The sequence below is a fragment of the Oncorhynchus clarkii genome, chromosome 30 (assembly GCF_045791955.1).
Source record: "Oncorhynchus clarkii lewisi isolate Uvic-CL-2024 chromosome 30, UVic_Ocla_1.0, whole genome shotgun sequence".
In the NCBI taxonomy this organism is placed as follows: Eukaryota; Metazoa; Chordata; class Actinopteri; order Salmoniformes; family Salmonidae; genus Oncorhynchus; species Oncorhynchus clarkii.
The window spans coordinates 17,511,701-17,536,809 of record NC_092176.1 but is presented as its reverse complement, the minus strand read 5'-3'; the positions used below and the strand labels follow the sequence as shown (position 1 = coordinate 17,536,809).

The 25,109-nt window shown below is 41.6% G+C and overlaps 2 protein-coding genes across 3 annotated transcripts in view; one reads left to right on the top strand and one right to left on the bottom strand.

Annotated features, from left to right (window-relative positions):
• LOC139389262 (acyl-CoA synthetase long chain family member 2) lies at positions 1–22,369 on the top strand. 2 transcript variants are annotated; one of them, XM_071135815.1, is made up of 21 exons: positions 1–135; positions 13,125–13,378; positions 14,069–14,183; positions 14,288–14,352; positions 14,473–14,574; positions 14,770–14,869; positions 14,980–15,158; positions 15,315–15,347; positions 15,445–15,496; positions 15,721–15,794; positions 16,062–16,139; positions 16,239–16,373; positions 16,471–16,605; positions 16,707–16,802; positions 16,911–16,983; positions 17,091–17,179; positions 20,388–20,504; positions 20,596–20,739; positions 20,835–20,936; positions 21,050–21,121; positions 21,562–22,369. In XM_071135815.1, exons 2-21 carry the CDS (start codon positions 13,127–13,129, stop codon positions 21,700–21,702), a joined length of 2,154 nt encoding a protein of 717 aa, XP_070991916.1. In that variant the 5' UTR covers positions 1–135; positions 13,125–13,126; the 3' UTR covers positions 21,703–22,369. The 2 variants fall into 2 exon arrangements, with proteins under 2 accessions (XP_070991916.1, XP_070991917.1); XM_071135816.1 differs by having other exon boundaries at positions 14–135; positions 13,284–13,378.
• Positions 22,362–25,109, bottom strand: part of LOC139389263 (bridging integrator 3) — a 35,927-nt gene continuing 33,179 nt past the window's right edge. Inside the window, exon 9 of the mRNA XM_071135817.1 lies at positions 22,362–23,546. Coding sequence (XP_070991918.1) covers positions 23,400–23,546 — 147 coding nt within the window. The 3' untranslated portion in view covers positions 22,362–23,399. The remainder of the gene's footprint in view (positions 23,547–25,109) is intronic.

The following is a 25,109-nucleotide window of genomic DNA, read 5'->3' as shown; positions in this document are numbered from 1 at the left end:
AGTCAAAGAAGAGGGGTGGTTAGGGTGTAGCATGGGGTAACACTTTGGCATGTGGTGGCGGGTGAGTATTTCGCTTCTCATGCTGAAGTAGGGGAACACAATTTGAAGAACATTGGTGATCTACATTTTACTCAGGTAAGAGGCGGTAACTCGAAACTTGTAAAACGATTTCTTTAAAGACGTGGGGAAAGTTCTGTACTCGCTAGAAATAAGCTACAGTATGTAATTGTAACGCACTAGTAGTGACACTATTATTGGATACAAAGTAGCCTACCCATCGTGGCTTAAGTGCAATACACTGTTTTAACCTGTTCATAATTTCCATTCGATACATGCATTGAAATGTTTTGACAATTTTGAATTGCCCTGCTGCATTTTATGTCAATGGAGATAGAGAGACAGAGGTGTCGGTTCTGAAGATGATGCATGTTGATTTATATATTTGGCATGGATAGGACAGAAATACGATTTTCGACCTCACCTCTCCGACCTCACCAAAATGGTTTTAGTTGTAACATTGTGTCCTTTTGTTTTGCTAGCTACAGCATTGGGCAAAACTCCAATATCCACACAGTAACTAAAAAACACAATATTCTAAACTTTACAATGCATGGTCAAAAAAAGTACGTTTCAAGGAAGGATATACATGTACTTCAGCACGTCTCTGTACTTTTAATTGTAGTTTATGGTGTGAAAAAAACTGCACAATTATGTGGTCGTTCTTTTCCCCCAAACAAAGGCTGGACCAAACCCATGTATAGCTTGAGTTCTTTGGAATTCCTCATTTTGCAGTTCATGCTGTACAGTCACTATAAATCATGTCTGGCTAAATGTCCCTATGTGTCTGCTTTGCCGTAATCTTGAAGTCTATGTCTGTCTATGGAAACCACGGGCAACGTGTTGAAAGTTGTCCCATGTTGTTGGAATGTACAGCCTGGGCAGGGCTGAGTTGGCACACTGGTAGTGATGGTTCGTTCGCGAACGAACTGCTGTTTTCGAACGGATCTTTTTGGTGAACGTCGGGAACGAAATTGTATCTGTGACAGAGCCGTTCATTTAACTCCCTGATTTGCAAACTGCTACTGATGCTTTTTGTGCTCCAGACAGCTATTATTTTTTAGATAAGTTACAAAAAACATTATCTGAAGATGGCAATTCCTCACTGCAAGAACAGGTGGTGAGGAGAGTAGTGCTGAGCGATTAATGCTTTTAGAGGTCGTTTCGGGTTCAATTATAATAAAAAAAAAATAAAGATTTTCGGTTTCGATTTTTTTTTAAACATTAAATGCACTATGCATTATGTGGGATGAATGCAGTAGCAACACAGAATAAAACAATTAATACAATTCCCCTGATGGTAGTGACTGTCCATGACTGCTTCCCTTATTAATCATCAGTTATTCACATTACTATGCAACAGGGTTGGTTATGGATCCATTTGCCAATGCATAAATGTGCATTCGATGTTTATGTATTCCTATTGCTTGGTTGAATTTACATATAGATGAGATGTTATGCCATTGGTCATGTTTGTAGTCTGATATTGACATACACGACTCTATTCTATTTTCATATTTACAATGTGTTCACTATACATGGCCTGATATATACAGTGCAATCTGAATGTATTTGAAGCCCTTCCCATTTTCCACATTTCTTTACATTACAGCCTTATTCTAAAATGCACAAAAATAAAAAATCCTCATCAATCTACACACAATACCCCATAATGACAAAGCGAAACAGGTTTTTAGAAATGTTTGCAAAAAATAAACACAAATACAAATAACTTATTTACATAATTATTCAGACCCTTTGCTATGAGACTCGAAATTGAGCTCAGGTACATCCTGTTTCCATTGATCATCCTTAAAATGTTTCTACAACTTGATTGGAGTCCACCTGTGGTAAATTCAATTGATTGGACAAGATTTGGAAAGGCACCCACCTGTCTTTATAAGGTCCCACAGTTGACAGTGCATGTCAGAGCAAAAACCAAGCCATGAGGTCGAAGGAATTGTCCGTAGAGCTCCGAGACAGGATTGTGTCGAGGCACAGATCTGGGGAAGGGCACCAAAAAACTTTTGCAGCACTGAAAGTCCCCAAGAACACAGTGGCCACCATCATTCTTAAATGGAAGAAGTTTGGAACCACCAAGACTCTTCCTAGAGCTAGCTGCCCAGCCAAACTGAGAAATCGGAGGAGAAGGGCCTTGGTCAGGGAGGTGACCAAGAACTCGATGGTCACTCTGACAGAGTTCCAGAGTTCCTCGGTGGAGATGGGAGAACCTTCCAGAAGGACAACCATCTCTGCAGCACTCCACCAATCGGGCCTTTCTGGTAGAGTGGCCAGACAGAAGCCCCTCCTCAGTAAAAGGCACATGACAGCCCGCTTGGAGTTTGCCAAAAGGCACCTAAAGGAATTTGAGATAACGAGAAACAAGATTCTCTGGTCTGATGAAATCAAGATTGAACTCTTTGGCCTGAATGCCAAGTGTCACGTCTGGAAGAAACCTGCCACCATTCCTACGGTGAAGCATGGTGATGGTAACATCATGCTGTGGGGATGTTTTTCCGCGGCAGGGACTGGGAGACTAGTTAGTGTCGAGGGAAAGATGAACGGAGCAATGTACAGAGAGTTCCTTGATTAAAACATGTTCCAGAGCGCTCAGGACCTCAGACTGGGGCCAAGGTTCACCTTCCAACAGGAAAATGACCCTAAGCACACAGCCAAGACAACGCAGGAGTGGCTTCACTATAAGTCTCTGAATGTCCTTGACTGCATCAGATGACCTGGCCTCCACAATCATCCGACCTCAACCCAGTTGAGATGGTTTGGGATGAGTTGGACTGCAGAGTGAAGGAAAAGTAGCCAACAAGTGCTCAGCATATGTGGGAACTCCTTGAAGACCGTTGGAAAAGCATTCCAGGTGAAGCTAACCACCCTTTAACCTAACTCCTAACCTTAACCCTAACCCCTAGTTTAGCTAACATTAGTGAGCTAGCTAACGTTAGCCACCTAGCTGGAATTCATAAGATATCATACGTATTGCAAATTCGTACCATATGGTACATTTAGAAAATTCATACCATATTTTACTTTTTGAAAATTTGTAACATATTGTACGTTTTGCAAATTTGTCCCATACAGTATGAATTGTTATTCGTTACACATCATTCAAAATGGGTGATGGACATCCACAAATTAATACAAACCATACGAAAAATAACATATCATACTAAATATAGTGTTTTAGTTTTACGTATAGAATAATCCAAAATGCTCTGAGACCAGGTTGCTAGAGGAGATATCCTCATTCTGGTCCACGCAAATTTTTTCAATGTGTTAAAAATACTTCACTTTTTTTGGAAGTGGTTTAATTTAATTTAAAAAATGTATTTGAACTCATATTTCACGGTCTGGCATAATAGTAGCCAACTTTTTAGCCTTTACATTAGATATGTTCTATTTTTCATGGTTTTTCATACAATTTTTAATCAAGCACTAAACAAAGAGCCGTTTGCGAGGCAAATGAACGGCTCTTTTAGGTGAATGGAGCCAAAATATCTGGCTCACCGATAAGACTCGGAATGCCCATCACACACTGTCCTCTCTCTGGTACAGACAGGGGAGGCACAGCTGTAGGACCTTAATTTGAGTCAGTTTGCTACAGCAGGAAAATAATCCCGCACTAATGCAGGACACTTGAATTATTATGTTGATTATAATTCATTATTATAACATTTTTGTTGAGGTTGCTACATTTTTCACAAGGGATAATATAGTCAGAAATGTCTAATTACAAACTTCAGAAGCCTTTTTAAACCTCAGATATACAAACATTTTTACATTTCCTGCATTGCAGGAAAGTTCTCCTGTAACAGGGTGATCAAATTAAGATCCTACATCTGTAAGGTAACACTGTGGACAGTCTATTTTCCATTCATGCAGAGTGGGCTGTGCTGCTTTAGTACACAAACACACAGGGGCTGTCAGAGTGCTTGTTTGTTTCAGAGAACAGGTTACTTTGGAGTAAGACTCTTGGACACTTGTCAGATGAAAACACAGGTGATTTGAAATGGTCACTGACTTGTCATGTTATGTTTGTTTTATTTACTGACCAGAGGAAAAACATGAAGTCAACAGGAGTCAAATCTAATTAAAGATTAGAGCTCGGACGATAAACCGAAAATTTGCCTGTCAATCATGTCAGACAGCCACAGCCCTCACAGCTGAACCTGTGTGTCTTGTGTGCTTCTGAGTGTCTGTTTGCAAGTGTTTCTTGTTAATATCATTCCAAATACTGCAGTAATGTTTTGATATAGTCAGCAAGTTACTTGGCTATATAAAATATCCTTATTGGAGAAAGCAAAAAGATATTAATCACTGAAAAGCTCCATTGCTGAAAGCTCCTCCACCACGCACTTGTCTGGTTGAAAGCCTTCTCTCCCACCCTGCCTCCCGACACAAGCCTCTCCCAACTGTCTGGACCCCACCTTTCAGTCTGCTCCCGACTACCCAGGCCTGCTCCCCCTGTCTGGTACAGGTACCCCTGCCACTTGCCCCCTTCTCCCCCGAGCTTCGCTCACCACTCCAGCACCCACTTACATGCACACACTGCGGTCTCTGATTTGAATTGTATTCTTAGCCTGTGAACTTGTGTGGACTTTTACTCTGGAACTTGCGTTTAGATTTTTATTACTTGGCCTTTATTGTTATTTTATTGTAGCTTATTTCTTGTAGCTTAGGCCTATTTGTGATTTGTGTGCAACCTCCTAGTCCTATAGACCGGAGTCTTAGAAAACTTTAGGTTATTTCTTACGTTGATCGATAGGCTTCAAACAAACATGTTGCTGTTTCTGTTGTCTACCTTGACTCTAACACTGAGGATGACGCATTTAGGGCCCGATACTAGGCCTGTGGCGGTCACAAAATGTTGTCAGCCGGTTATTTTATATTATTTTGTAGAATGAAGAATACAATTGAACAAAGCTGAATAAAATAAAATTGATATTTTCTCTAAACGATGAGGGAGTGCACACATCCGGGTATTCTGTGTTGAGCGATGAACAAGGAAATAGGTGTCTCCTATATGCTTAATTTAGAGTTATTACTGTAACTTTAGTTGTTCTAGAAACGTTGGGCTGTATGTTTAGATTTTTAATACATTGCAAGGCTGCATGATGCGACTCTAAATGATGATTTGAAAAAAGTTGCTTGAAAGGCATGAGCTCTGCTTGTTTTTTTTGTGCAGACTGTACACACTCCAATAGTCTCTCATTCACAATTTCATAAGCACTTGATAATGCCTATAATTTCACAGCGGCATCCCATTTGTGTGGCCATAATGCACCCTAAAAAATGCACCACATGATCTGGTCTTTCTCACAGGCTACAAATGAAGACAGACACATGCAGGATGAAACTGCGCATGTCCTTATCCAATTCCAAGGTGCATATTGAAGATATTGAAATAACATTTACTTAGTAGGCCTAACGAATAGCAAAAGCACTAGCCTATGTCAATCTACTATCCCCCATAGTACAACAGTTGACCTATTCTATTCTGTGTGAGAAACAAATATTGCAAACATAGTCTGGGACAGTTGTGGGATGCGATTGTTCCCAAATTAATACGACCACTAGCATCCAAAAAATGTTTTTACGTAATGAGTCTGAAGCAACAGATGAGAATGTTTAGCTTAAAATGTTGATAAAATATTAGGCTACAGTGCCTTGCGAAAGTATTCGGCCCCCTTGAACTTTGCGACCTTTTGCCACATTTCAGGCTTCAAACATAAAGATATAAAACTGTATTTTTTTGTGAAGAATCAACAACAAGTGGGACACAATCATGAAGTGGAACGACATTTATTGGATATTTCAAACTTTTTTAACAAATCAAAAACTGAAAAATTGGGCGTGTAAAATTATTCAGCCCCTTTACTTTCAGTGCAGCAAACTCTCTCCAGAAGTTCAGTGAGGATCTCTGAATGATCCAATGTTATACAAACCTTTTGAAAACATATAGGCCTATGGGCTGGGCTACATGAGCTGTGCCGCTATTATAAAAAAAATATTTTAAAAAATAAGGCATTGTTTCTTGCCTTAAGAGGGCATCATTCGGAAGTTTACATACACCTTAGCCAAATACATTTAAACTCAGTTTTTCGCAAATCCTTGTAAAAATCCACTGTTTTAGGTCAGTTAGGATCACCACTTTATTTTAAGAATGTGAAATGTCAGAATAAAAGTAGAGAGAATTATTTATTTCAGCTTTTATTTATTTTGCCACAACTTTGGAAGTATGCTTTGGGGTCATTGTCCATTTGGAAGACCCATTTGCGACCAAGCTTTAACTTCCTGACTGATGTCTTGAGATGTTGCTTTGATATATCCACATAATTTCCCCTCCTCATGATGACATCTATTTTGTGAAGTGCACCAGTCCCTCCTCCAGCAAAGCACCCCCACAACATGATGCTGCCACTCTCGTGCTTCACGGTTGGGATGGTGTTCTTCGGCTCGCAAGCCTCCCCCTTTTTCCTCCAAACATAACAATGGTCATTATGGGCAAGCAGTTCTATTTTTGTTTCATCAGACCAGAGGACATTTCTCCAAAAAGTACGATCTTTGTCCTCATGTGCAGTTGCAAACCGTAGTCTGGCTTTTTTATGGCGGTTTTGGAGCAGTGGCTTCTTCCTTGCTGAGCGGCCTTTCAGGTTATGTCGATATAGGACTCGTGTTACTGTGGATATAGATACTTTTGTACATGTTTCCTCCAGCATCTTCACAAGGTCCCTTTCTCTAAGAGACAGAATGCGTCTCCTTTCTGAACGCTATGACGGCTGCTGGTGTTTATACTTGCGTACTATTGTTTGTACAGATGAAAGTGGTACCTTCAGACATTTGGAAATTGCTCCCAAGGATGAGCCAGACTTGTGGAGGTCTACAAAAAAATGTCTGAGGTCTTGGCTGATTTCTTTTCACTTTCCCATGATGTCAAGCAAAGAGGCACTGAGTTTGAAGGTAGGCCTTGAAATACATCCACAGGTACACCTCCAATTGACTCAAATGATGTCAATTAGCCTATCAGAAGCTTTAAAAGCCATGACATCATTTTCTGGAATTTTCAAGCTGTTTGAAGGCACAGTCAACTTAGTGTATGTAAACTTCTGACCCACTAGAATTGTGATACAGTGAATTATAAGTCAAATAATCTGTCTGTAAACAATTGTTTGAAAAATTACTTGTGCCATGCACAAAGTAGATGTCCTAACCGACTTGCCAAAACTATAGTTTGTTAACAAGAAATTTGTGGAGTGGTTGAAAAATGAGTTTTAATGACTCCAACCTAAGTGTATGTAAATTTCCGACTTCAACTGTATATAATTCCCAAGTGATAAGCTTGTTGTCACCCATTAGACTATTCTTGATTTAATCTTGTCTTTACATATACTAAATAATATATGTGTGACATTTGTTTTGATTTAGAATGGACCATTATCATGCACCTGTCTCGAAAACAGAGGCATGGAAAAATACATGTCATCTCTGCACTTAAATAGCGAATGGGGGACACTTTTCCTGTGGTTCATTTTCATGTCAGCCAGGTAGGCTATACTCTTGCTGTAAAGATAAGCAATGTGCTTAATATTAGGAAAGTTGATAAGTAAATATAGTAGGCCTAGCCTATAGAAAGCTGATGGCCTCTATCTTTTTAATAGAGGCCGTCACTCTGTTTTCTCGCGCAATTTCATAGCCTATAGAAATGTAGCGCAACATGAGCTCATGGGCTCTCACGAAGTGTTTGATTACATTTTCTATTACATTTGCATTGATGTCAGAGTGATTAGAGGGACAATAGAGTGCTGAGTACCAGGCAGTTAGCAAGTTTGGTAGGCTACTAATGACCATCAACAGCATCAGAGCTTGGAGAAGTCTAATTACCGTAACTAAATGGTCACGTGGAATTTGACTGCCTTCATGACTCAGCCGGTGTGGCGGTAATACGGTCACCGCAACAGCTCTACCGATACCCCTTAAATGCAGAGAACTTTGAGTGTTTATTCCATTTTTGCGTTCTGGGAGAAATCATGCACTTGCCCCACTATCACTGACAAAGACTTTGGCATTGATGGCTACAATATTTTTGGGTCAGATTGCAAATGTAAAGGTGGTGGTGTTGCTTGAATACATAAAATACATGTTTTCGGCGACCATTCTGACTTACCAAACCCAAGCAATTTGATCATCTGTCTTTAAAAATAAATCTCTGCACATCCTTGATTATTTTTGGTTCCTGTTGTTATAAACTCCCATCTGCTATTGCTGGCTCTCTGGATTGTATTTTTGAATTACAAGTCAGAATTTTGAACAAATTTAATTTCAAATGACTTTACCTGTTGTCTGCCGATTTCGTCCCGATGTCGGAGGTAATCTGATACAAAATATCCACAGGGAAGTGTTATCAACCCGACCTTCAGTACACTGGTCTGCATATCATTTGCATTTCCAGTTTTTATTTTCAATACTGATGCAATTCGCACGACAAACACTTGCACAATGTGGCCGAGCCTAAGCGAACAGCAAACACTTCCAGCTGATTGCAAGGAAACTGCTTCAGACGACTACATTCGGTTACAGTTTACATATTGCGCATCACGTGCAATGCGTCAACAGATAAAAAAAATACAACAGACAGAACTTACTGGTGCTGCAAAATGTCGGGTAAACAACGCTTTCTTGTGGACACATTATCACCACCTCCTACCTGCCAACAGTACCAACATGTACAACTGGTAAAATAAGTGTAAATATCATTTTATTCAACATTCTGCCTTGTAGAGACTATTGCGTATTTTTTTACAGCGACTTCTTTCTGACTGATATCCATGGTATTTGGTATTTTATTAAGATCTCCATTAGCTGTTGCAAAAGCAGTGGGTCCACACAAAACATGAAACAATACAGAATGACATAATACAGAATGACATAATACAGAACATCATTAGACAAGAACAGCTCAAGGACAGAACATACATTTTTAAAAAGGCACACGTAGCCTACATATCAATGCATACACACAAACTATCTAGGTCAAATAGGGGAGTGCCGTTGTGCCACGAGGTGTTGCTTTATCTGTTTTTTTAAACCAGGTTTGCTGTTTATTTGAGCAATATGAGATGGAAGGAAGTTCCATGCAATAAGGGCTCTATATAATACTGTACGTTTTCTTACATTTGTTCTGGATTTGGGGAAAAGACCCCTGGTGACATGTCGGGTGGGATAAGTGTGTGTGTCAGAGCTGTGGTGTAACCATGATAATAGTCTGATGTTTAGGCAAGGGTGTCCTGAACCTACACTGGTTGACATCCAACTCTGATCAACTCAAGTATCTGTGTAACAATGTAACAAGGTTGAATGTAACGTGTCCTCTAAAATCCTCTTTGATTGATCATATTTTAACCAACACTCCACATCATTTTAATGCTTCTGGTGTTTTTACAAATTTTATAAGTGATCACCGGGCTGTTGCCTTTGTAAGGGATGGTAAAATTCCTAAACTACCTCCACGTATCATCATGAAAATGAACTGGAAGAAGTTTAATACTCAGGGTTTTTAACATAGCCTGGAATAGAGTTGAATTCAGCCCTGATGAATTAGCCTTTTCTTACTTCCATAAAGCATTCCAGGATATATACAACAAGCATGCCCCTTTCCAACAATACAGAATTAAGGGCAGAGATAACCCTTGGTTCTCAGATGAACTATCTGAAATCATAAGGAAACTGAATGCTATTTGGGCTAAAGCAAGATGGTCTGATTCAGCTGATGATTGGATGGGGTTTAAACGCTTTCGGAATTAGGGTGTGGCTATGACAAAAACTGAAAGCAGACCTCTACCTCAAATCTACTGCTGATAATATGAATAATAGTAGTAGTGAAAGGTTTAGAATGCAACAAAAAAATGTACAGCTCCCTTAACAACTGCTGGTTGACCTCTATTCTGAACTCTTTTAAATCAAAATGTTCTTGATGTAGGTAGATTATTTGATAGGGTTAAAGGTCAGCATGAGTCCCCTGTGTAATTACCTAACACTCCCGAGCACTCCTTCTCGCCCTTCTCTTGTCTGAGGTGCGTAGAGCCCTGAAAGCAAGTGATGTAAAAAGAAAAAAAACCTGGCCCTGATGATCTACAACAATAAACTGCAGACATCATTGCGCCCCCTTTTGGATTTTATGTCCATATCGCCCAGCTCTATTATATATGTTTAACCTTATTTCAGATAGGTCCTTCTTTTAATCAATACACCATGGAAGTCTAATGATGGTGGTAGGAGTGCTGCAAAGGCCTCCTGTGTTCTTTGAGTGTGCGTTGACTAGAAGGGGGTCTCTGCTCTGTCTGCTCCTGGACAGTTGATCATCCCAGCAGCCCTAAATCGTGACGCATAGCTTGCCTCCTTTCTTCCTCTCCATCGCCTTCCCCTTCCCAAAACCTTCATTGTGACTGTGTTTTTCACACTTCATTTGGGAATCACAGCCAGAAAACACCAGTGCATTTCACTCTCTCTCTCTCCCCTTACTCTCTCATTCACTAATCTCACGTTAGTATTGTTTTGTGGTGGCTTTTGATCACTGGAAATCTGGAAAACACTGCTTAATCTCTCTGCTTGATGAGGAAGTCCCTTACCAACCACATTCCCCCGTGCACCTCTCTCCTGTGGAACGGAGCCCCAGGTGTGTCGTTAAACAGGCCCCTATGTTATTTTAGTGCAAAGACAATGAGGATAGCGATAGTGGATGCAATACTTTCCACAGACAAGTGTTGCATCATCAAATATTCTTATTTACAAATTATATGGTTTCTGTTTTTGTCTTACTGTTGCTCAATTTGGTCTATCTCTGCCAGCCAGCAAGAGTGAATATGCACAGACATGCAAACTGCCCTTGGGTGTCTTAAGTATTTGTTACTTCCTTTTGAAACTAAGCTGGTGCCTTACGGCAGCTTTTAATGCGTACCTTACTGAGCAGTATAGGTGATTCATTCCAGATTGTAGTGTTATATGTTACAATACAGCAGATATACATGTTAGAGGCCTACAATGGGTGTATTTAATCCCTCTTAGATATATAATTTGCTTAGTAACTGTTTGACATGTCTCCATTATTCCCTTTCTCTAATTTCTGTTCTCATTTCTGTTTGGGAGTAAGTGCCAGGGAAGCACAATAGTCTCTGTCTGGCTCTGACAATAGCCATTATAAATGGGACTGCAGGAGGAAAGGAGAGAATACTAAAGTCTAGATAAAGAGAGAAAGACAGGAACATAGGGGAGTATACTCCTCTCAACAAACCATTTTTCTTCATGTGTCATATGAAAGCTCATTTATTTTCTCTTTGTATACGTCAAAAGAGACATGGGGACCTTCCAAACTCCATCTGCAACTTTTCAGCAGGTGTTGGCTTCTATTGAAGTGCAACACTTGGGCCAATTGTTGTCCTATTTTGTATTTTATCAGCTAACAGCATTCAAATGATTTATTATTGTGGATGCTGGGCACAGTATGAATTATGCGACAATAGCGACAGAGCAATCTAAGCATTTTATCTGAGCATTTGATATGTTCTGGCTAGACATTGTGCATTTGGAGAGGCCCTAGAACTTTCTAATAACTTTATGAAAAAGTAATGAGAAAAAGAATGATGGTGATTTTATTCTCCAGGGGCGTGTACTGGGACATGGTCGGCTTGGTTTAAGGACTGAAGGAGAGGGGGTGACATCACTCTTTATCCCCTTTACTTTTGGAAGAAGGGGGAGGAAGTAGGTGAGAGGTTGAGGGGTATGGAGGAGGGGTTTTTATTTGGTGAAGTGAATTCCATGTGCAGATGGAGAGGAAGTGGAACGGTGGGCAAACTCATATATTGGAGTGACATAAGAGATTTTAGAAGACAGGAGGGTGTGAAAAAAACATTTGTTTGGGTTAATGTATTGTGCCCAGGTTTTTTTTCTCTCACACTGGTTTGGTTGTGAGCAATTACAGACTGGCAGGGAAACATGAGGGTGGACCTACGGGCCACCACACTGTCCCACCCCCTCACCCCATCTTGCCACCAAACTCTGTTACTGTATGCAACTATTCTCTCGCTCACTCACTCGCTCTCTCTCTTTTCTCCTCTCTCTAGCTCCATTTCTGTCAGTGGACACAGCATGACTGAGAGTAACCTCAATAGTGCCTCTTTCTGTTTAGCCAATCATGATTACTTCTGAGTCCCTCTCCCCTATACACCCCAGCCGTTCATTCTCTCCTCAGTACCCCTGTCTGTCTGCTGAGCCAGAGGGCCAGTGTGCTTTAGCTGGGCTTTTTTAAATGATCAAAACAGGATGTTGCAGTATTTAGTTTTAGTGGTCAAGTTTGTTTGTTGTATTCATTTTGTACTGTATAGGATTTCAGTCACTTGAATTCTTATTTGTACCATAAAGCTTGACCCCTCTCAGCCCCTCTTGTCCCGGAAACTGACATGTTGAATGCTATTGTATAGGGGAGTTTAGCTACTCTTTCCTGCTTACAGCAGATGCTTTATGTTCTATTTCTTTAGTACAATAGCACCTATGTGGACGTCTTTTCACAAGTTTGTTGAGAATTCTTGGATGTAATTACTTCAACTACACGGATCCCCCGGTACTACTGCTCATTCCGTTCACTTGCTCCGGAGGTCTACGTCACCGGCCTTCTAGGCGTCACTGAACTGGATTCATTACCACCAACCCCGGACTATCTTGTCTCATTACGCACATCTGGTTCCCATTTTCCCTGATTAGTATGTTATTTATGTGCCCTCTGTTACAATGGCCGTTGATCCTGAGTACCTGTGCTGTTGTATCGGCTTCCATGCGAAGTGGTCCCTCGCTGTGCACTTGTTTTACGGGTCTCGTCCCGTGTATTATTTGGAGGTTTACACATCGCTCCTTTGTTTGGGTGGAGAAAATTAAACACCCTATTACGTATTCCTGCTCCAGTCATTAGACAACGTGACACCCTTTCAGTGTTACACTCTCATTACATTTGTCTCATTCATTTAGGCAAACACACTTGTGTGTTTCTTTCTCTTTATCTCTCACAGCTATGCATTTTCAGGAGTGGTTACAGTCCCTTCACTCGTGTGGGGGGGTTCGGGGACCTGTGAGGGAGGACTTCTGGAGCCTTCTCCCCTCTCTCCCTTCGTCATCCTCTTTCTCCCTTTCCTCCCTCTCTCGGTCCCCCTCCTCTCTGCTGGGTATAGGGGCTCTGGCCTCCCTCACTGCATACTGGCTGGTGACCCGCCGTCGGCCCATGCAGCCCCCCTGTGATCTCAATGCCCAGTCTATCGCTGTACAGGTGAGAGCATTATGTTCTGGAAGCTTTTAAGTAGAAGCTGAATTAAATATTAGTAGGAGTTATATTTATCCAGAACAGTCAAGTGCTCGTTTGTGTGATGGATAATAGTTGTATTCATCATAGTGTTTTGGATTTCAGTTATAATAACTAATTAACATTGATTACATCCCAAGCCCTGTTTATACCTGGTTATAACATGTGTCCTTTGTCCACATTCTAATTGCCAACATTTTTAAACAGGTGTAGATTATTAAAAGACGCATTGATCGGATTGTGATCAAATCTTCCTGACCACCCTTGGAGGTAGTCCTACATCATTGTCTGGATACCTTGCAAGTGTAGATGGATCTGGACAGTGAAATCATTTAAATCTTTATCCCGCCCTCTAGTCATTGACAAGTGATGCCATTGACTTATGGCATCAATATGTGTTAAAATAATTAAATAAATAGTATTTAGACAGTATTTTGTCAATTAATTTGCATACAGGGAGTGAGCAGGATATGCGGTCACAATGCGGACAGTGGTTGGATAAGAGACACATTTTACTGCCATGTGTAGGTGCAACGGCTACAATGTGGGCACAATCAGAATATAAATAAGATCAGGACAAAGGACACATGTTAGCCCTCGGTATAAACAAGGCTAAAGAGCTGAATAGGGAGAGTTTTTATACAGTCTGTGTTGCAGGGAGAGCCCAATTGGAGGCGTTCAGCTTTGCTCAAGGACGATGCCCTGTTGGAGTTCTACTATGATGACACCAGGACAGCCTATGACATGTTCCAGAGAGGACTGAGGGTGGCAGGTGAGCTGGCCGGACACAGTGGACTAACAGGCTAGTTAAGAGCAGACATGGGCTATTTACCAGACATGCCAGAGTGTACCTGATGAGCTTGTGTTGATGCACAGGGAATGGCCCATGCCTTGGCTTCAGGAAACCTGGGGAACCTTACCAGTGGATCTCCTACACTGAGGTCTGTGGATCTTTGGTCTTTAATTACTATTTACAGAGAGAATACAAGTATACAAGCATACAAATATGCTCAAGCTCTATTCAAGGATTGTATTGTTTGTCTGATTGTTCTCTGTTTTAGGTGGCTGAACAGGCACAGGTGCTGGGCTCTGGGCTTTTGGGCAAAGGCTGCCAACCAAACCCTGAGCAGTTCATTGGAATATTTGCCCAGAACAGACCAGAGGTACAGAAGGCTACACATTCCTTCCCTATTATTTTTATGTATTGAAATGCCATGATGTTTAACCCTAAGGCTTCCCTCTGTTAAAGCACTGTCCTTGTAGAGACTCCAGCAATGTAGTGACCAAGCATCAGTTAGGAAGGAGTCTGGGATCTGTCATTCTAATAGTGTTGCTCTGTCTCCCTCTGTTGGTGGCAGTGGATTATTTCAGAGCTGGCCTGCTACACTTTCTCTATGGCCGTGGTGCCCCTGTATGACACACTTGGAGAGGAGGCCATGGTGCATATCCTCAACCTGGGTAAGGCTGGAATACTCTGCTACAAAATGAAGTGTATATATAAATCAGTACACTCCCATACCACTGGCCTACAACTATTCATGTTGATTTGTCGCTGTTTCACCTCCTAGCGGAGATCTCACTGGTGATCTGTGACAAGGAGGAGAAGGCAGAGTCCCTTCTGGGGAATAAGGAGAAAGGTGCAACACCCACTCTCTCCTGTCTGGTGCTCTTTAATGACTGCAGTGATGCCATAGTGGAGAGGGGCAAGAACTGTGGAGTGGAGATCCTAGAACTAACACAGCTCATGGTGAGAAGAGGGTAGCTGCAGACAATGTAAAGATGATGAATTGCTAGAATAGATGCCGGCTTCTTTAGTTGAGAGAGAAGTCCCTTTCCATGGGGTTAGATTAGAAGACATCTTGATTACCACAGACTATCAGTGACATGACCCTGCATATTGCAGGTACTTGGACGACAGAACCTCAAAGATCCTATGGTGAGTTTTCCTCTGAATGTTGATAAGGTCTCATTGACTGTTTTTGTTGCTTCACTGCTGTTGATCCTGTTGTCATTCATCTGTCTTTTTGTTGCAGCCACCAAAACCCCAGGACCTGGCAGTCGTGTGCTTCACCAGTGGAACCACAGGTACCATTAGTTTTTATAGATCTCTGTGTGAGTCCTCATGTAGCCTACCCCCACTACCCTGCATGTTAATCATATACTAAAGCATTTACCCACGCTACTAGAAATGTGCCCATGGGGGCCCACTGACAACCTCTCATTATGTTATGAGATGAATTCTTGTGCTGCACAGAGCCGTGCAGTAATGCCCTCCTCCAAACTAAACTGTGTTCTGTTTATTTGGCCAGGAAAGCCGAAGGGAGCCATGATCACCCACGGCAACATCGCCTCCAACTCCTCCTCTGTTATTAAGATCCTGGAGGTCTGTTCTGGCTCCCTCTGTCTGAAGTTCAGAAGGAGTTTCATGGCTCGCCCCATTTATCTCACTACATCTCTCGTTCCATCTCTCAATCTGTTCCTGTGATAAATGGGATGTTTAATAGAGATAGTTGACCCATTATTGTCCTACTAAAACATACACTGCACATCTAATTGCCTTTGTAAAATCTAGATTGCATATTCAATTGGTATGCCACCTCTATTATCCACTGTGTAACCGTTTTACGTATCAATTCTTTCCATTTCACAGGGGTCATTTTTTATTCGGCAAGAAGACGTGTCAATCTCTTACTTGCCTCTTGCTCACATGTTTGAGAGGATGATTCAGGTAGCTCACCCTCTTTTGATTACAAAAGTAAATGTCTGTGTCTGTCTTGGACTCAGGGCATGTCAGACAATTCTTTAAATGCTCCTACGTCTGTCTCAGGTGTCCATGTTCTGTCATGGGGCCAGGGTAGGATTCTACCAAGGGGATATCTCCCTACTCATGGACGATATTAAGACTCTGAAACCCACTTTCTTCCCAGTGGTGCCTCGCCTACTCAACCGGATCTACGACAAGGTCAGTCCAAATCCTATGATACCAAACATACTTTAAAAAATTATATATAGCCTTTTATTTTCTATGCTCTTGTGTGTGAATGCGTGTCTGTGTGTAGATCTTAGGCTCTGTGACGTCCCCATTGCGCCGGGCAGTGCTGCACTATGCAGTGAGGAGGAAGCAGGCTGAGCTCAGCAGTGGGGTTGTACGTAACAACAGTCTGTGGGACAGGCTGGTATTTAACAGGATTCAGGTCAGTCACTGAACACAATGAACGTGGCCCAACGTCTCCCCTTTTCTAAAACTCTATTTGTTAGACGTAATGGGATTCTATTTGTTTTCCATGGGTTTCAGGCTAATTTAGGAGGTAATCTGAGGTTCATCCTGACTGCCTCGGCCCCCATCTCCCCCACCGTGCTCTCCTTCCTCAGGGCCACCCTCGGGTGTCTGGTGAGAATGCCTGCCTGGAGCTCAGACTAAGTGTGTGTATGTGTTTATTTCTGATGGGAGTGTGGGTATGTGAGGTTTGATGTGGAATGTTCCTGCTGCTCTGTGCAGATCTTTGAGGGTTACGGGCAGACTGAATGCACAGCAGGCTGCACCTTCTCCATGCCAGGAGACTGGAGTGCAGGTAAGGGGACTCTCTGACAATGGGGAAACTATCCACGTATATTTGGAAACGACTAGTCCGTGATACCCATGTCTGCGTGTTGGTTATACTCTGAAACTCTGTCTCAGGCCATGTTGGCGCGCCCCTGCCCTGTGCAATGGTGAAGTTGGTTGACATCCCTGATATGAACTACTATGCCAAGAACGGAGAAGGAGAGGTGAGGTGGTTAAAAAGCATAATGGTATTACGGTGCTATTCTACAACATAGTGAGTCAGGGATAATTACCCAGAAAAAATGTATCCCCCTGGCTGTTGTGTATCGTATGTTATATTAAAACCCATTTGGTCACAATAGTGAGATTTGTTAGGGGTAATTTACAGGCTCTAGAGAGGTTAGTTGTATTTATCAACAACGTCATTATGCATTATAGAGGTGTCTAGTATGATTCAGAAGTTTCGGCTGATTTCTCAAAATGGTCACGACCACATCTACAAGGCGTACTTTTACAGATGAATTTGACACCAGAATTCTGTATTCAACAGTTTGAAAAAATATGGTCTTTGTAAATGTAATGTTTAAAGGGCTGAGTTTACATTTATGCCTTCATTTTCAATAGTGAATCCATGATGCTCATGGCATATGAAAATATCTTAGCGGTCACATTTGTGACCAATGGGAAAATAGTGGCTCTAACTTTATATACAGTGCATTCGGAAGTTAGTCTTGTAAATTTTTATTTTATTTAACTCCCCCTTATCAATCTACACACAATACCCCATAATGACAAAGCAAAAAAGGGTTTTCTACATTGTAGAATAATAGTGAAGACATCAAAACTATGAAATAGCACATATGGAATCATGTAGTAACCAACCAAATGTTAGTATATTTTAGATTCTTAAAGTAGCCACCCTTTGCCTTGATGACCGCTTTGCACACTCTTGGCATTCTGTCAACCAGCTTCACCTGGAATGCTTTTCCAACAGTTAAGGAGTTTCCACATATGCTGAGCACTTGTTGGCTGCTTTCCTTCACTCTGCGGTCCAACTCATCCCAAACCATTTCAATTGGGTTGAGGTTTGGTAATTGTGGAGGACCGGTCATCTGATGCAGCACTCATCACACTCCTTGGTCAAATAGCCCTTACACAGCCTGTCCTGTTGAAAAACAAAATGATAGTCCCACTAAGCGCAAACCAGATGGGATGCTGTGGCAGCCATGCTGGTTAAGTGTGCCGTGTATTATAAATAAATCAGTGTCACCAGCAAAGCACCATCGCACCACCTCACCATGATGGGAACCACACATGCGTAGATCATCCGTTCACCTATTCTGCGTCTTACAAAGACACGTCGGTTGGAACCAAAAATCTCAAATTTGGACTCATCAGACCAAAGGACAGATTTCAACCGGTCTAATGTCCATTGCTCGTGTTTCTTGGCCCAATAAAGTCTTCTTCTTATTGGTGTCCTTTAGTAGTGGTTTCTTTTCAGCAATTCGACCCTCTGAACAGTTGATGTTGTGGTGAACTTTGAAGCATTTATTTGGGCTGCAATCTCAGGTGCAGGTAACTCTAATAAATGTATCCCCTGCAGCAGAGGTAACTTTGGTTCTTACTTTCCTGTGGTAGTCCTCATGAAGCCAAGAGTGTGCAAAGCTGTCATCAAGGCAAAGGGTGGCTACTTAGAATCTAGTGTACATTTTTTTTTTTTTAAGTAACACTTGAATGAGTAGGTGTCAACTTTTGACGGATACTGTATGTACGTACAGTTGAAGTGGGAAGTTTACATGCACTTAGGCTGTAGTCATTAACTCGTCTTTCAACCACTCCACAAATTTCTTGTTAACAAACTATAGTTTTGGCAAGTTGGTTAGGACGTCTACTTTGTGCACGACAAGTAATTTTTCCAACAATTGTTTAGACAGATTATTTCACTCATAACTCAGTCACAATTCCAGTGGGTCAGAAGTTTACATACAATAAGTTGACTGCCTTTAAACAGCTTGAAAATGTAATGGCTTTAGAAGCTTCTAACAGGCTAATTGACATCATTTCAGTCAATTGGAGGTGTACCTGTGAATTTATTTCAAGGCCTACCTTCAAACTCAGTGCCTTTCCCATGACATGGGAAAATCAAAAGAAATCAGCGAAGACCTCCATTTTTTTGTAGACCTCCAAGTCTGGTTCATCCTTGGAAGCAATTTCCAAATGCCTGAAGGTATCACCTTCATCTGTACAAACAATAGTACACAAGTATAAACACCATGGGATCACGCAGCCGTCACACCGCTCAGGAAGCGTTCTGTCTCCTAGAGATGAACGTACTTTGGTTCGAAAAGTGCAAATCAATCCCAGAACAGCAGCAAAAGGACCTTGTGAAGATGCTGGAGGAAACAGGTACAAAAGCATCTATATCCACAGTAAAACGAGTCCTATATTGACATAACCTGAAAGGCCGCTCAGCAAGGAAGAAGCCACTTCTCCAAAACCGCCATTAAAAAAGCCAGACTACACTTTGCAACTGCACATGGGGACAAAGATTGTACTGTTTGGAGAAATGTCCTCTGGTCTGATGAAACAAAAATAGAACTGTTTGGCCATAATGACCATCGTTCTGTTTGGAGGAGAAAGGGGGAGGCTTGCAAGCCGAAGAACACCATCCCAACCGTGAAGCACGGGGGTGGCAGCATGTTGTGGGGGTGCTTTGCTGCAGGAGGGACTGGTGCACTTCACAAAATAGATGGCATCATGTTATAGGGAAATGATGTTGATATATTGAAGCAACATCTCAAGACATCAGTCAGGAAGTTAAAGCTTGGTTGCAAATGGGTCTTCCGAATGGACAATGACTCCAAGCATACTTCCCAAGTTGTGGCAAAATTGCTTAAGTACAACAAAGTGAAGGTATTGGATTTGCCATCACAAAGCTCTGATCTCAATCCTATGGAAAATGTGGGCAGAACTGAAAAAGCATGTGCGAGCAAGGAGGCCTACAAACCTGACTCGGTTACACCAGCTCTGTTAGGAGGAACGGGCCCAAATTCACCTAAATTATTGTGGAAGGCTATCTGAAACGTTTGACCCAAGTTAAACAAATGAAAGGCAATGTTACCAACACTGAGTGTATGTGAACTTCTGACCCACTGGGATTGTGATGAAGGAAATAAAAGCTGAAATAAATATTTCTCTATTCTGACATATCAAATTCTTAAAATAAAGTGGTGATCCAAACTGACCTAAGACAGGGAATTGTTACGAGGATTAACTGTCAGGAATTGTGAAACTGAGTTTAAATGTATTTGGATAAGGTGTATGTAAACTTAAATATGGATTAATGTTAAGTGTTACCAATGGCATAAGATTTGCATTGTGACATTTGGGAACAAATTGGTTAACACTGTTCCAAACTTTATGCTTTGTTAGATCTGTATCCGTGGCCACAGTGTGTTCCGGGGTTACCTGAAGGATGAGGAGAAAACAGCAGAGGCCCTGGATAGTGATGGCTGGCTGCACAGTGGTGATGTGGGCCAGTGGTTACTGGTGAGCTGGGTTACAATATAGGACAAAATGATCACTAGATACTACAGTCAGTCAAGTCATATACATTTGTGTTCGTATGTTTTCCTGTTAGAACGGGACACTTCGCATCATAGACAGGAAGAAGCATATCTTCAAGCTGTCCCAGGGAGAGTACATCGCCCCTGAAAGGATTGAGAACGTCTACATGCGTTGTGTCCCTGTGCTACAGGTCTTTGTGCATGGTGACAGCTTAAAGGTATGATATACCGGTACTCTTATATTCACTATCAAAGGATAGTCCTTTTTTTTGGGACATACCATCATTCTCACACACTCACTTTTTTTTTCCAGTCTCACCTGATTGGTATTGTTGTGCCAGACCCAGAAGTGTTTATTGATTGGGTTAAGGAGAGGGGAATCATTGGATCCTACAAGGAGCTCTGCCAGCATCCAGTATGTGACGTCCCCGTAGCTCACACAATAGGCCATCTGCAACTTTACAATGTGTGCCGTTGTTGGCTTGTATCAACTCAACAGGTACTGATTGAAATCTTGTCTCACTACAGGATGTGAAGAAAGCAGTGTTAGAAGACATGACAGCCGTGGGGAAGGAAGCTGGGCTGAAGTCTTTTGAGCAGGTGAGGAATCAAATCAAACTATTTGTTACGTGCCGAATACAACATGTATATGGTTAATTACAAGCCCTTAACCAAAAGTAGAGTTCAATAAAGAGTTAATAAAACATTTACCAAATAAGCTAAAGTAACACTATATAAAATGACGAGGCTATATACAGGGGGTACCAGTACCGAGTCAATGTACTGGTTAGTCAAGTAATTTGTACATGTAGGTAGGGGTGAAGTGACTATGCATAGGCAATAAACAGCGAGTAGCCGCAGTGTAAAAAAACAAAATGGGGGGGGGGTTGTCAATTAAAATAATCCAGTGGCTGTTTGGTTAATTGTTCAGCAGTCTAATAGCTTGGGGGTAGAAGCTGAATACATTCATACATCGACTTTGTACTTAACAGAACTGAATACAACACTGATAGTTTTGCCATCTCTTTCCTCACTGTCAGCTGAAGGACCTGCACCTGCATCCAGAGATGTTCACTGTGAGCAACGGCCTTCTCACCCCCACCCTGAAGAGCAGACGAGTGGACATCCGCAGGGTCTTCCAGGAACAGATCACAAACATGTACAGCACAACAGTCATCTAGTAGACCTCAATCCAATGTAATACACTCATTCCACTGACATTTACATGAACTGTATGTTTCCTGTCACTAGACAAAGATATGCAGTTTACGGGATCTCACTGTCTATAGTACTAAAAACTGAGCATGTAGCCAAGACAACAGACATTCCTACAGTACTTAGCTCAAATACTATCAAACACGTTTGGTACGGTTTCAGGGAATTTCAGTTTGACTCACCTTTCAGTTCGACACCATGCTGCTTCTTGTACATCAGTACGTTAAATGTATTTTCATTGTTTACATATCATAGACAGAGGAACAACATTGAATGGGACCAAACAAATGCGCCAATGTTGTCCACGCAGAAAACCTAGCCATAGAAATAGCTACAGCTCCACTTTAGAGAGCAGCGGGCAAGTAGATGACCTGGGCCTGGTAATGGCCTGATTCTGATTAATAAATATAGACTCTAAACCTCAAGGCTGCTTTTGAAGTGTACATTACTGACTCTGATTCTAGATATGACTGTTTAGTGTTCTCAGTTACAGTAGCTCATTCCAAATCAGACCATTGATCCAAGGTTGAGGGATTAAAGTTACCCTTGATAGTCAGAATGCTGATGAAAGTGGCCAGTGAGCCTAATGTAGAAATATTCTTGTACGTTTTCCTGAATAAAGAAATTGTTGTATTTTTGTTTTATTTAGTTGAACAATGAAGGAAACCCTTCTTCCAATCCATGTATTGCATGATTGTTCATAAAAAAAGTGAAACAATGTCTAAACAGATGGTAGTAACATAGCTCAACAAAAATAAAACCCACGCTTAATAGATTACATGTCAAGTATCTCACTCAATGTTGGTCCAGGCCTGTCAGAAGTTGTGAAAAAAATCTACGCAAATGCATATCTGTCCACAAAGAAAAGGCAGAGGTTTCCCTCAACATGACAAAGAACGTAGATATGGGCAAATGAACTAAGTGCCACTAGAGGGAGCAACGGCATTTGTTTTGGAAAGCAAGTCCTCAACCTATGCGAAGAAGGGTAAAAGGACCATCTCAAAGACAATGTTAGATTATTCCTTAGCCTTTCAGAAGCAGGGGACGATTAGGCAACAGCCAAAGAAATGTTGACACTCCTTATACAGGCACCATCACAGATCTGGAGTTAAATACTACAGGTAACTTTCAATATTTTTACCTCAAATAAGTTCCCGGTCCACAATACACATGCTAGATCAGTGTGAATAACACAAATGGAGCGATTCGACCCACCACCAGTTCGCTAACAGTACTATCCAATTTTTTTCAATAAATTAATTTCCTGGTAATGACTAGAAAACAGATTCAAACTTGAGTATGGAGCTTTGAGAAAGGTGTGACCCGCAGGGATCTTATAAATCTATAGTACTATTTGTAATTCTATGGTGTAAACCACAAGTTAGTTCTTAGAACGGTTTCATTACATGATTTAAAAAATATATACATATTGGCTGATGGCTTGGTAAATGTGGCAGTTAAAATGCTTTGAGTTGCTCTGTTTCTTTCGATGTCAGGAGAGAGCGAGAGGAGATTAGTGCAAGAAAGCTATTAATGATTAGGCTATGACCAAAGCGGTCCATTTTCACAGAAGGATCCTGAAAAAGATAAATCCATTCACTGAGGTGTGAAAGGAGGCAAGGCCAGAGGTTTAGAGGGAGCCCTTCCCCTTCTTGGTGTTCTCTCAGTCATCAGCGACAATGGACAGAGCACGCAGCTCATTCAGCTTGGCCTCGTTCTCCCTCTCCCTCTGCTCATCAGTCAGCCCTGCCTGGTCGATCTGATCCGTCAACTCACTGAAGATATTGTGCATCTCTGTGAAGTACACCACCTGAAAGAGATAAGGAAAGAATGGAATGGTTAGGGAAAGGGTCTTACGTTTACAGTTTACTTACAACATGCAGAGAGGCTGGTCCTGGTCCTACAGCCCTTCACCTCCACTAATGAAAAGCCATTCAAAGTAAAGGAGTGAGCGCGGAGAACTAAAACAAACCCCAGAACTTCAGTGGGTAGTGACCCTGCCTTTTCTCTTCCAATCGCAACATGAGATAGAGAGTGTTCACTGAAAGCTTTCCTGACACATCCCACCCCTGCTTCTTCCCCCAGTTCATGAGTCAGAATCCCAGGAGAGATACTTTGATGATTAATAGACTTTAATCACATTACAAGACTCCAGAAGAGTGGGCCGAGAATGAAAGTACTGGGAAATACAACCCCTTGAAACCCACACACATTTCAATATTTATTCATGCAGCGATGCATATGCTACAGTACACTTAAGGGGGCATTTCTGATTTTTTTGCAAATGTGCACGTTTGTTCTGTTCTATATAGAGGTTGGAATAAAATAATAGCTGCTGCTGGCCGATTATGGGCGTTGATGGGCTGTAGGCCATAACAGAAAATAAATAGAGGCCATTTCAGATAGGAAAATGAAGATCTTTCCTGGGTAGACGAGGGAGAAGACTGTTAACCACATGCTACTATAAGAGCTTTGTCACAGGATGCATGCTGCTAGAGAAATGACAATATGTAGCCATTTTCAACTAATTACATCTGATCAAAGGACATTTAATTCAGTCCAAATGTCTTATCCACATGATGTGTGTGCCAGTGGCAGCAAAAGTTATATTAACTCTGTGTGTTTATAGCGAACTCTGCCACCTAGACCACATCAGTGGGCCATGAGTATTAAGTTACCGGTGTATGTGGGGGTAAAGTGGATATTTTTCATTTGAAAAGTGGCTTGGTGAAAAAGCTATGGAATACATGTCAGTGATAATGCACACATGATCACTGTGTCTGGTCCGGCGTGAACATCCTTCTTGTCATCCAGTCTCTACAATTATCCCAGTAAGTCTACATGGACCACATATGAAAAGAAGCCAAATTCAGACTATTATTTGTATGACCTCGGTGACTTATTTTTGAACAAACGCCCAAATACACACCCTTGGCCTCACCCTAGCCCCGATTGACTAAATATTGATATAGACAGAGAGCTACACCGGCTCATCAGACCTCAACTCTGATTATTTCGCTATCAATATTTCAATTGGGAGAAAAAGTCATAGAAATTTGGCATCCAATATGAGCCCATCTCTATCAATCTAGTCTATCAATGGGCTCAGGTGCAAAATAACTCAATCATTATGACAGTAGCGTGTGTCAAAAGAACATCATTTCTTTCAGTTTGTACAGAACACCGTAACCAAGAACAACCACCGGGAATCCACACTCAGACAATGGCTCAATTATCCAGCATCTGTACAGGTGGACAGGCACATCCGATCACAGCAGAGCAGAGCATTGCTTCCCATTCACAGCCGTTTTATGGAACTAGTGGTGTTCGAGCCTAAGAACAAAGAGAGGCATTGTGAGGGTGCTCTGGGAGC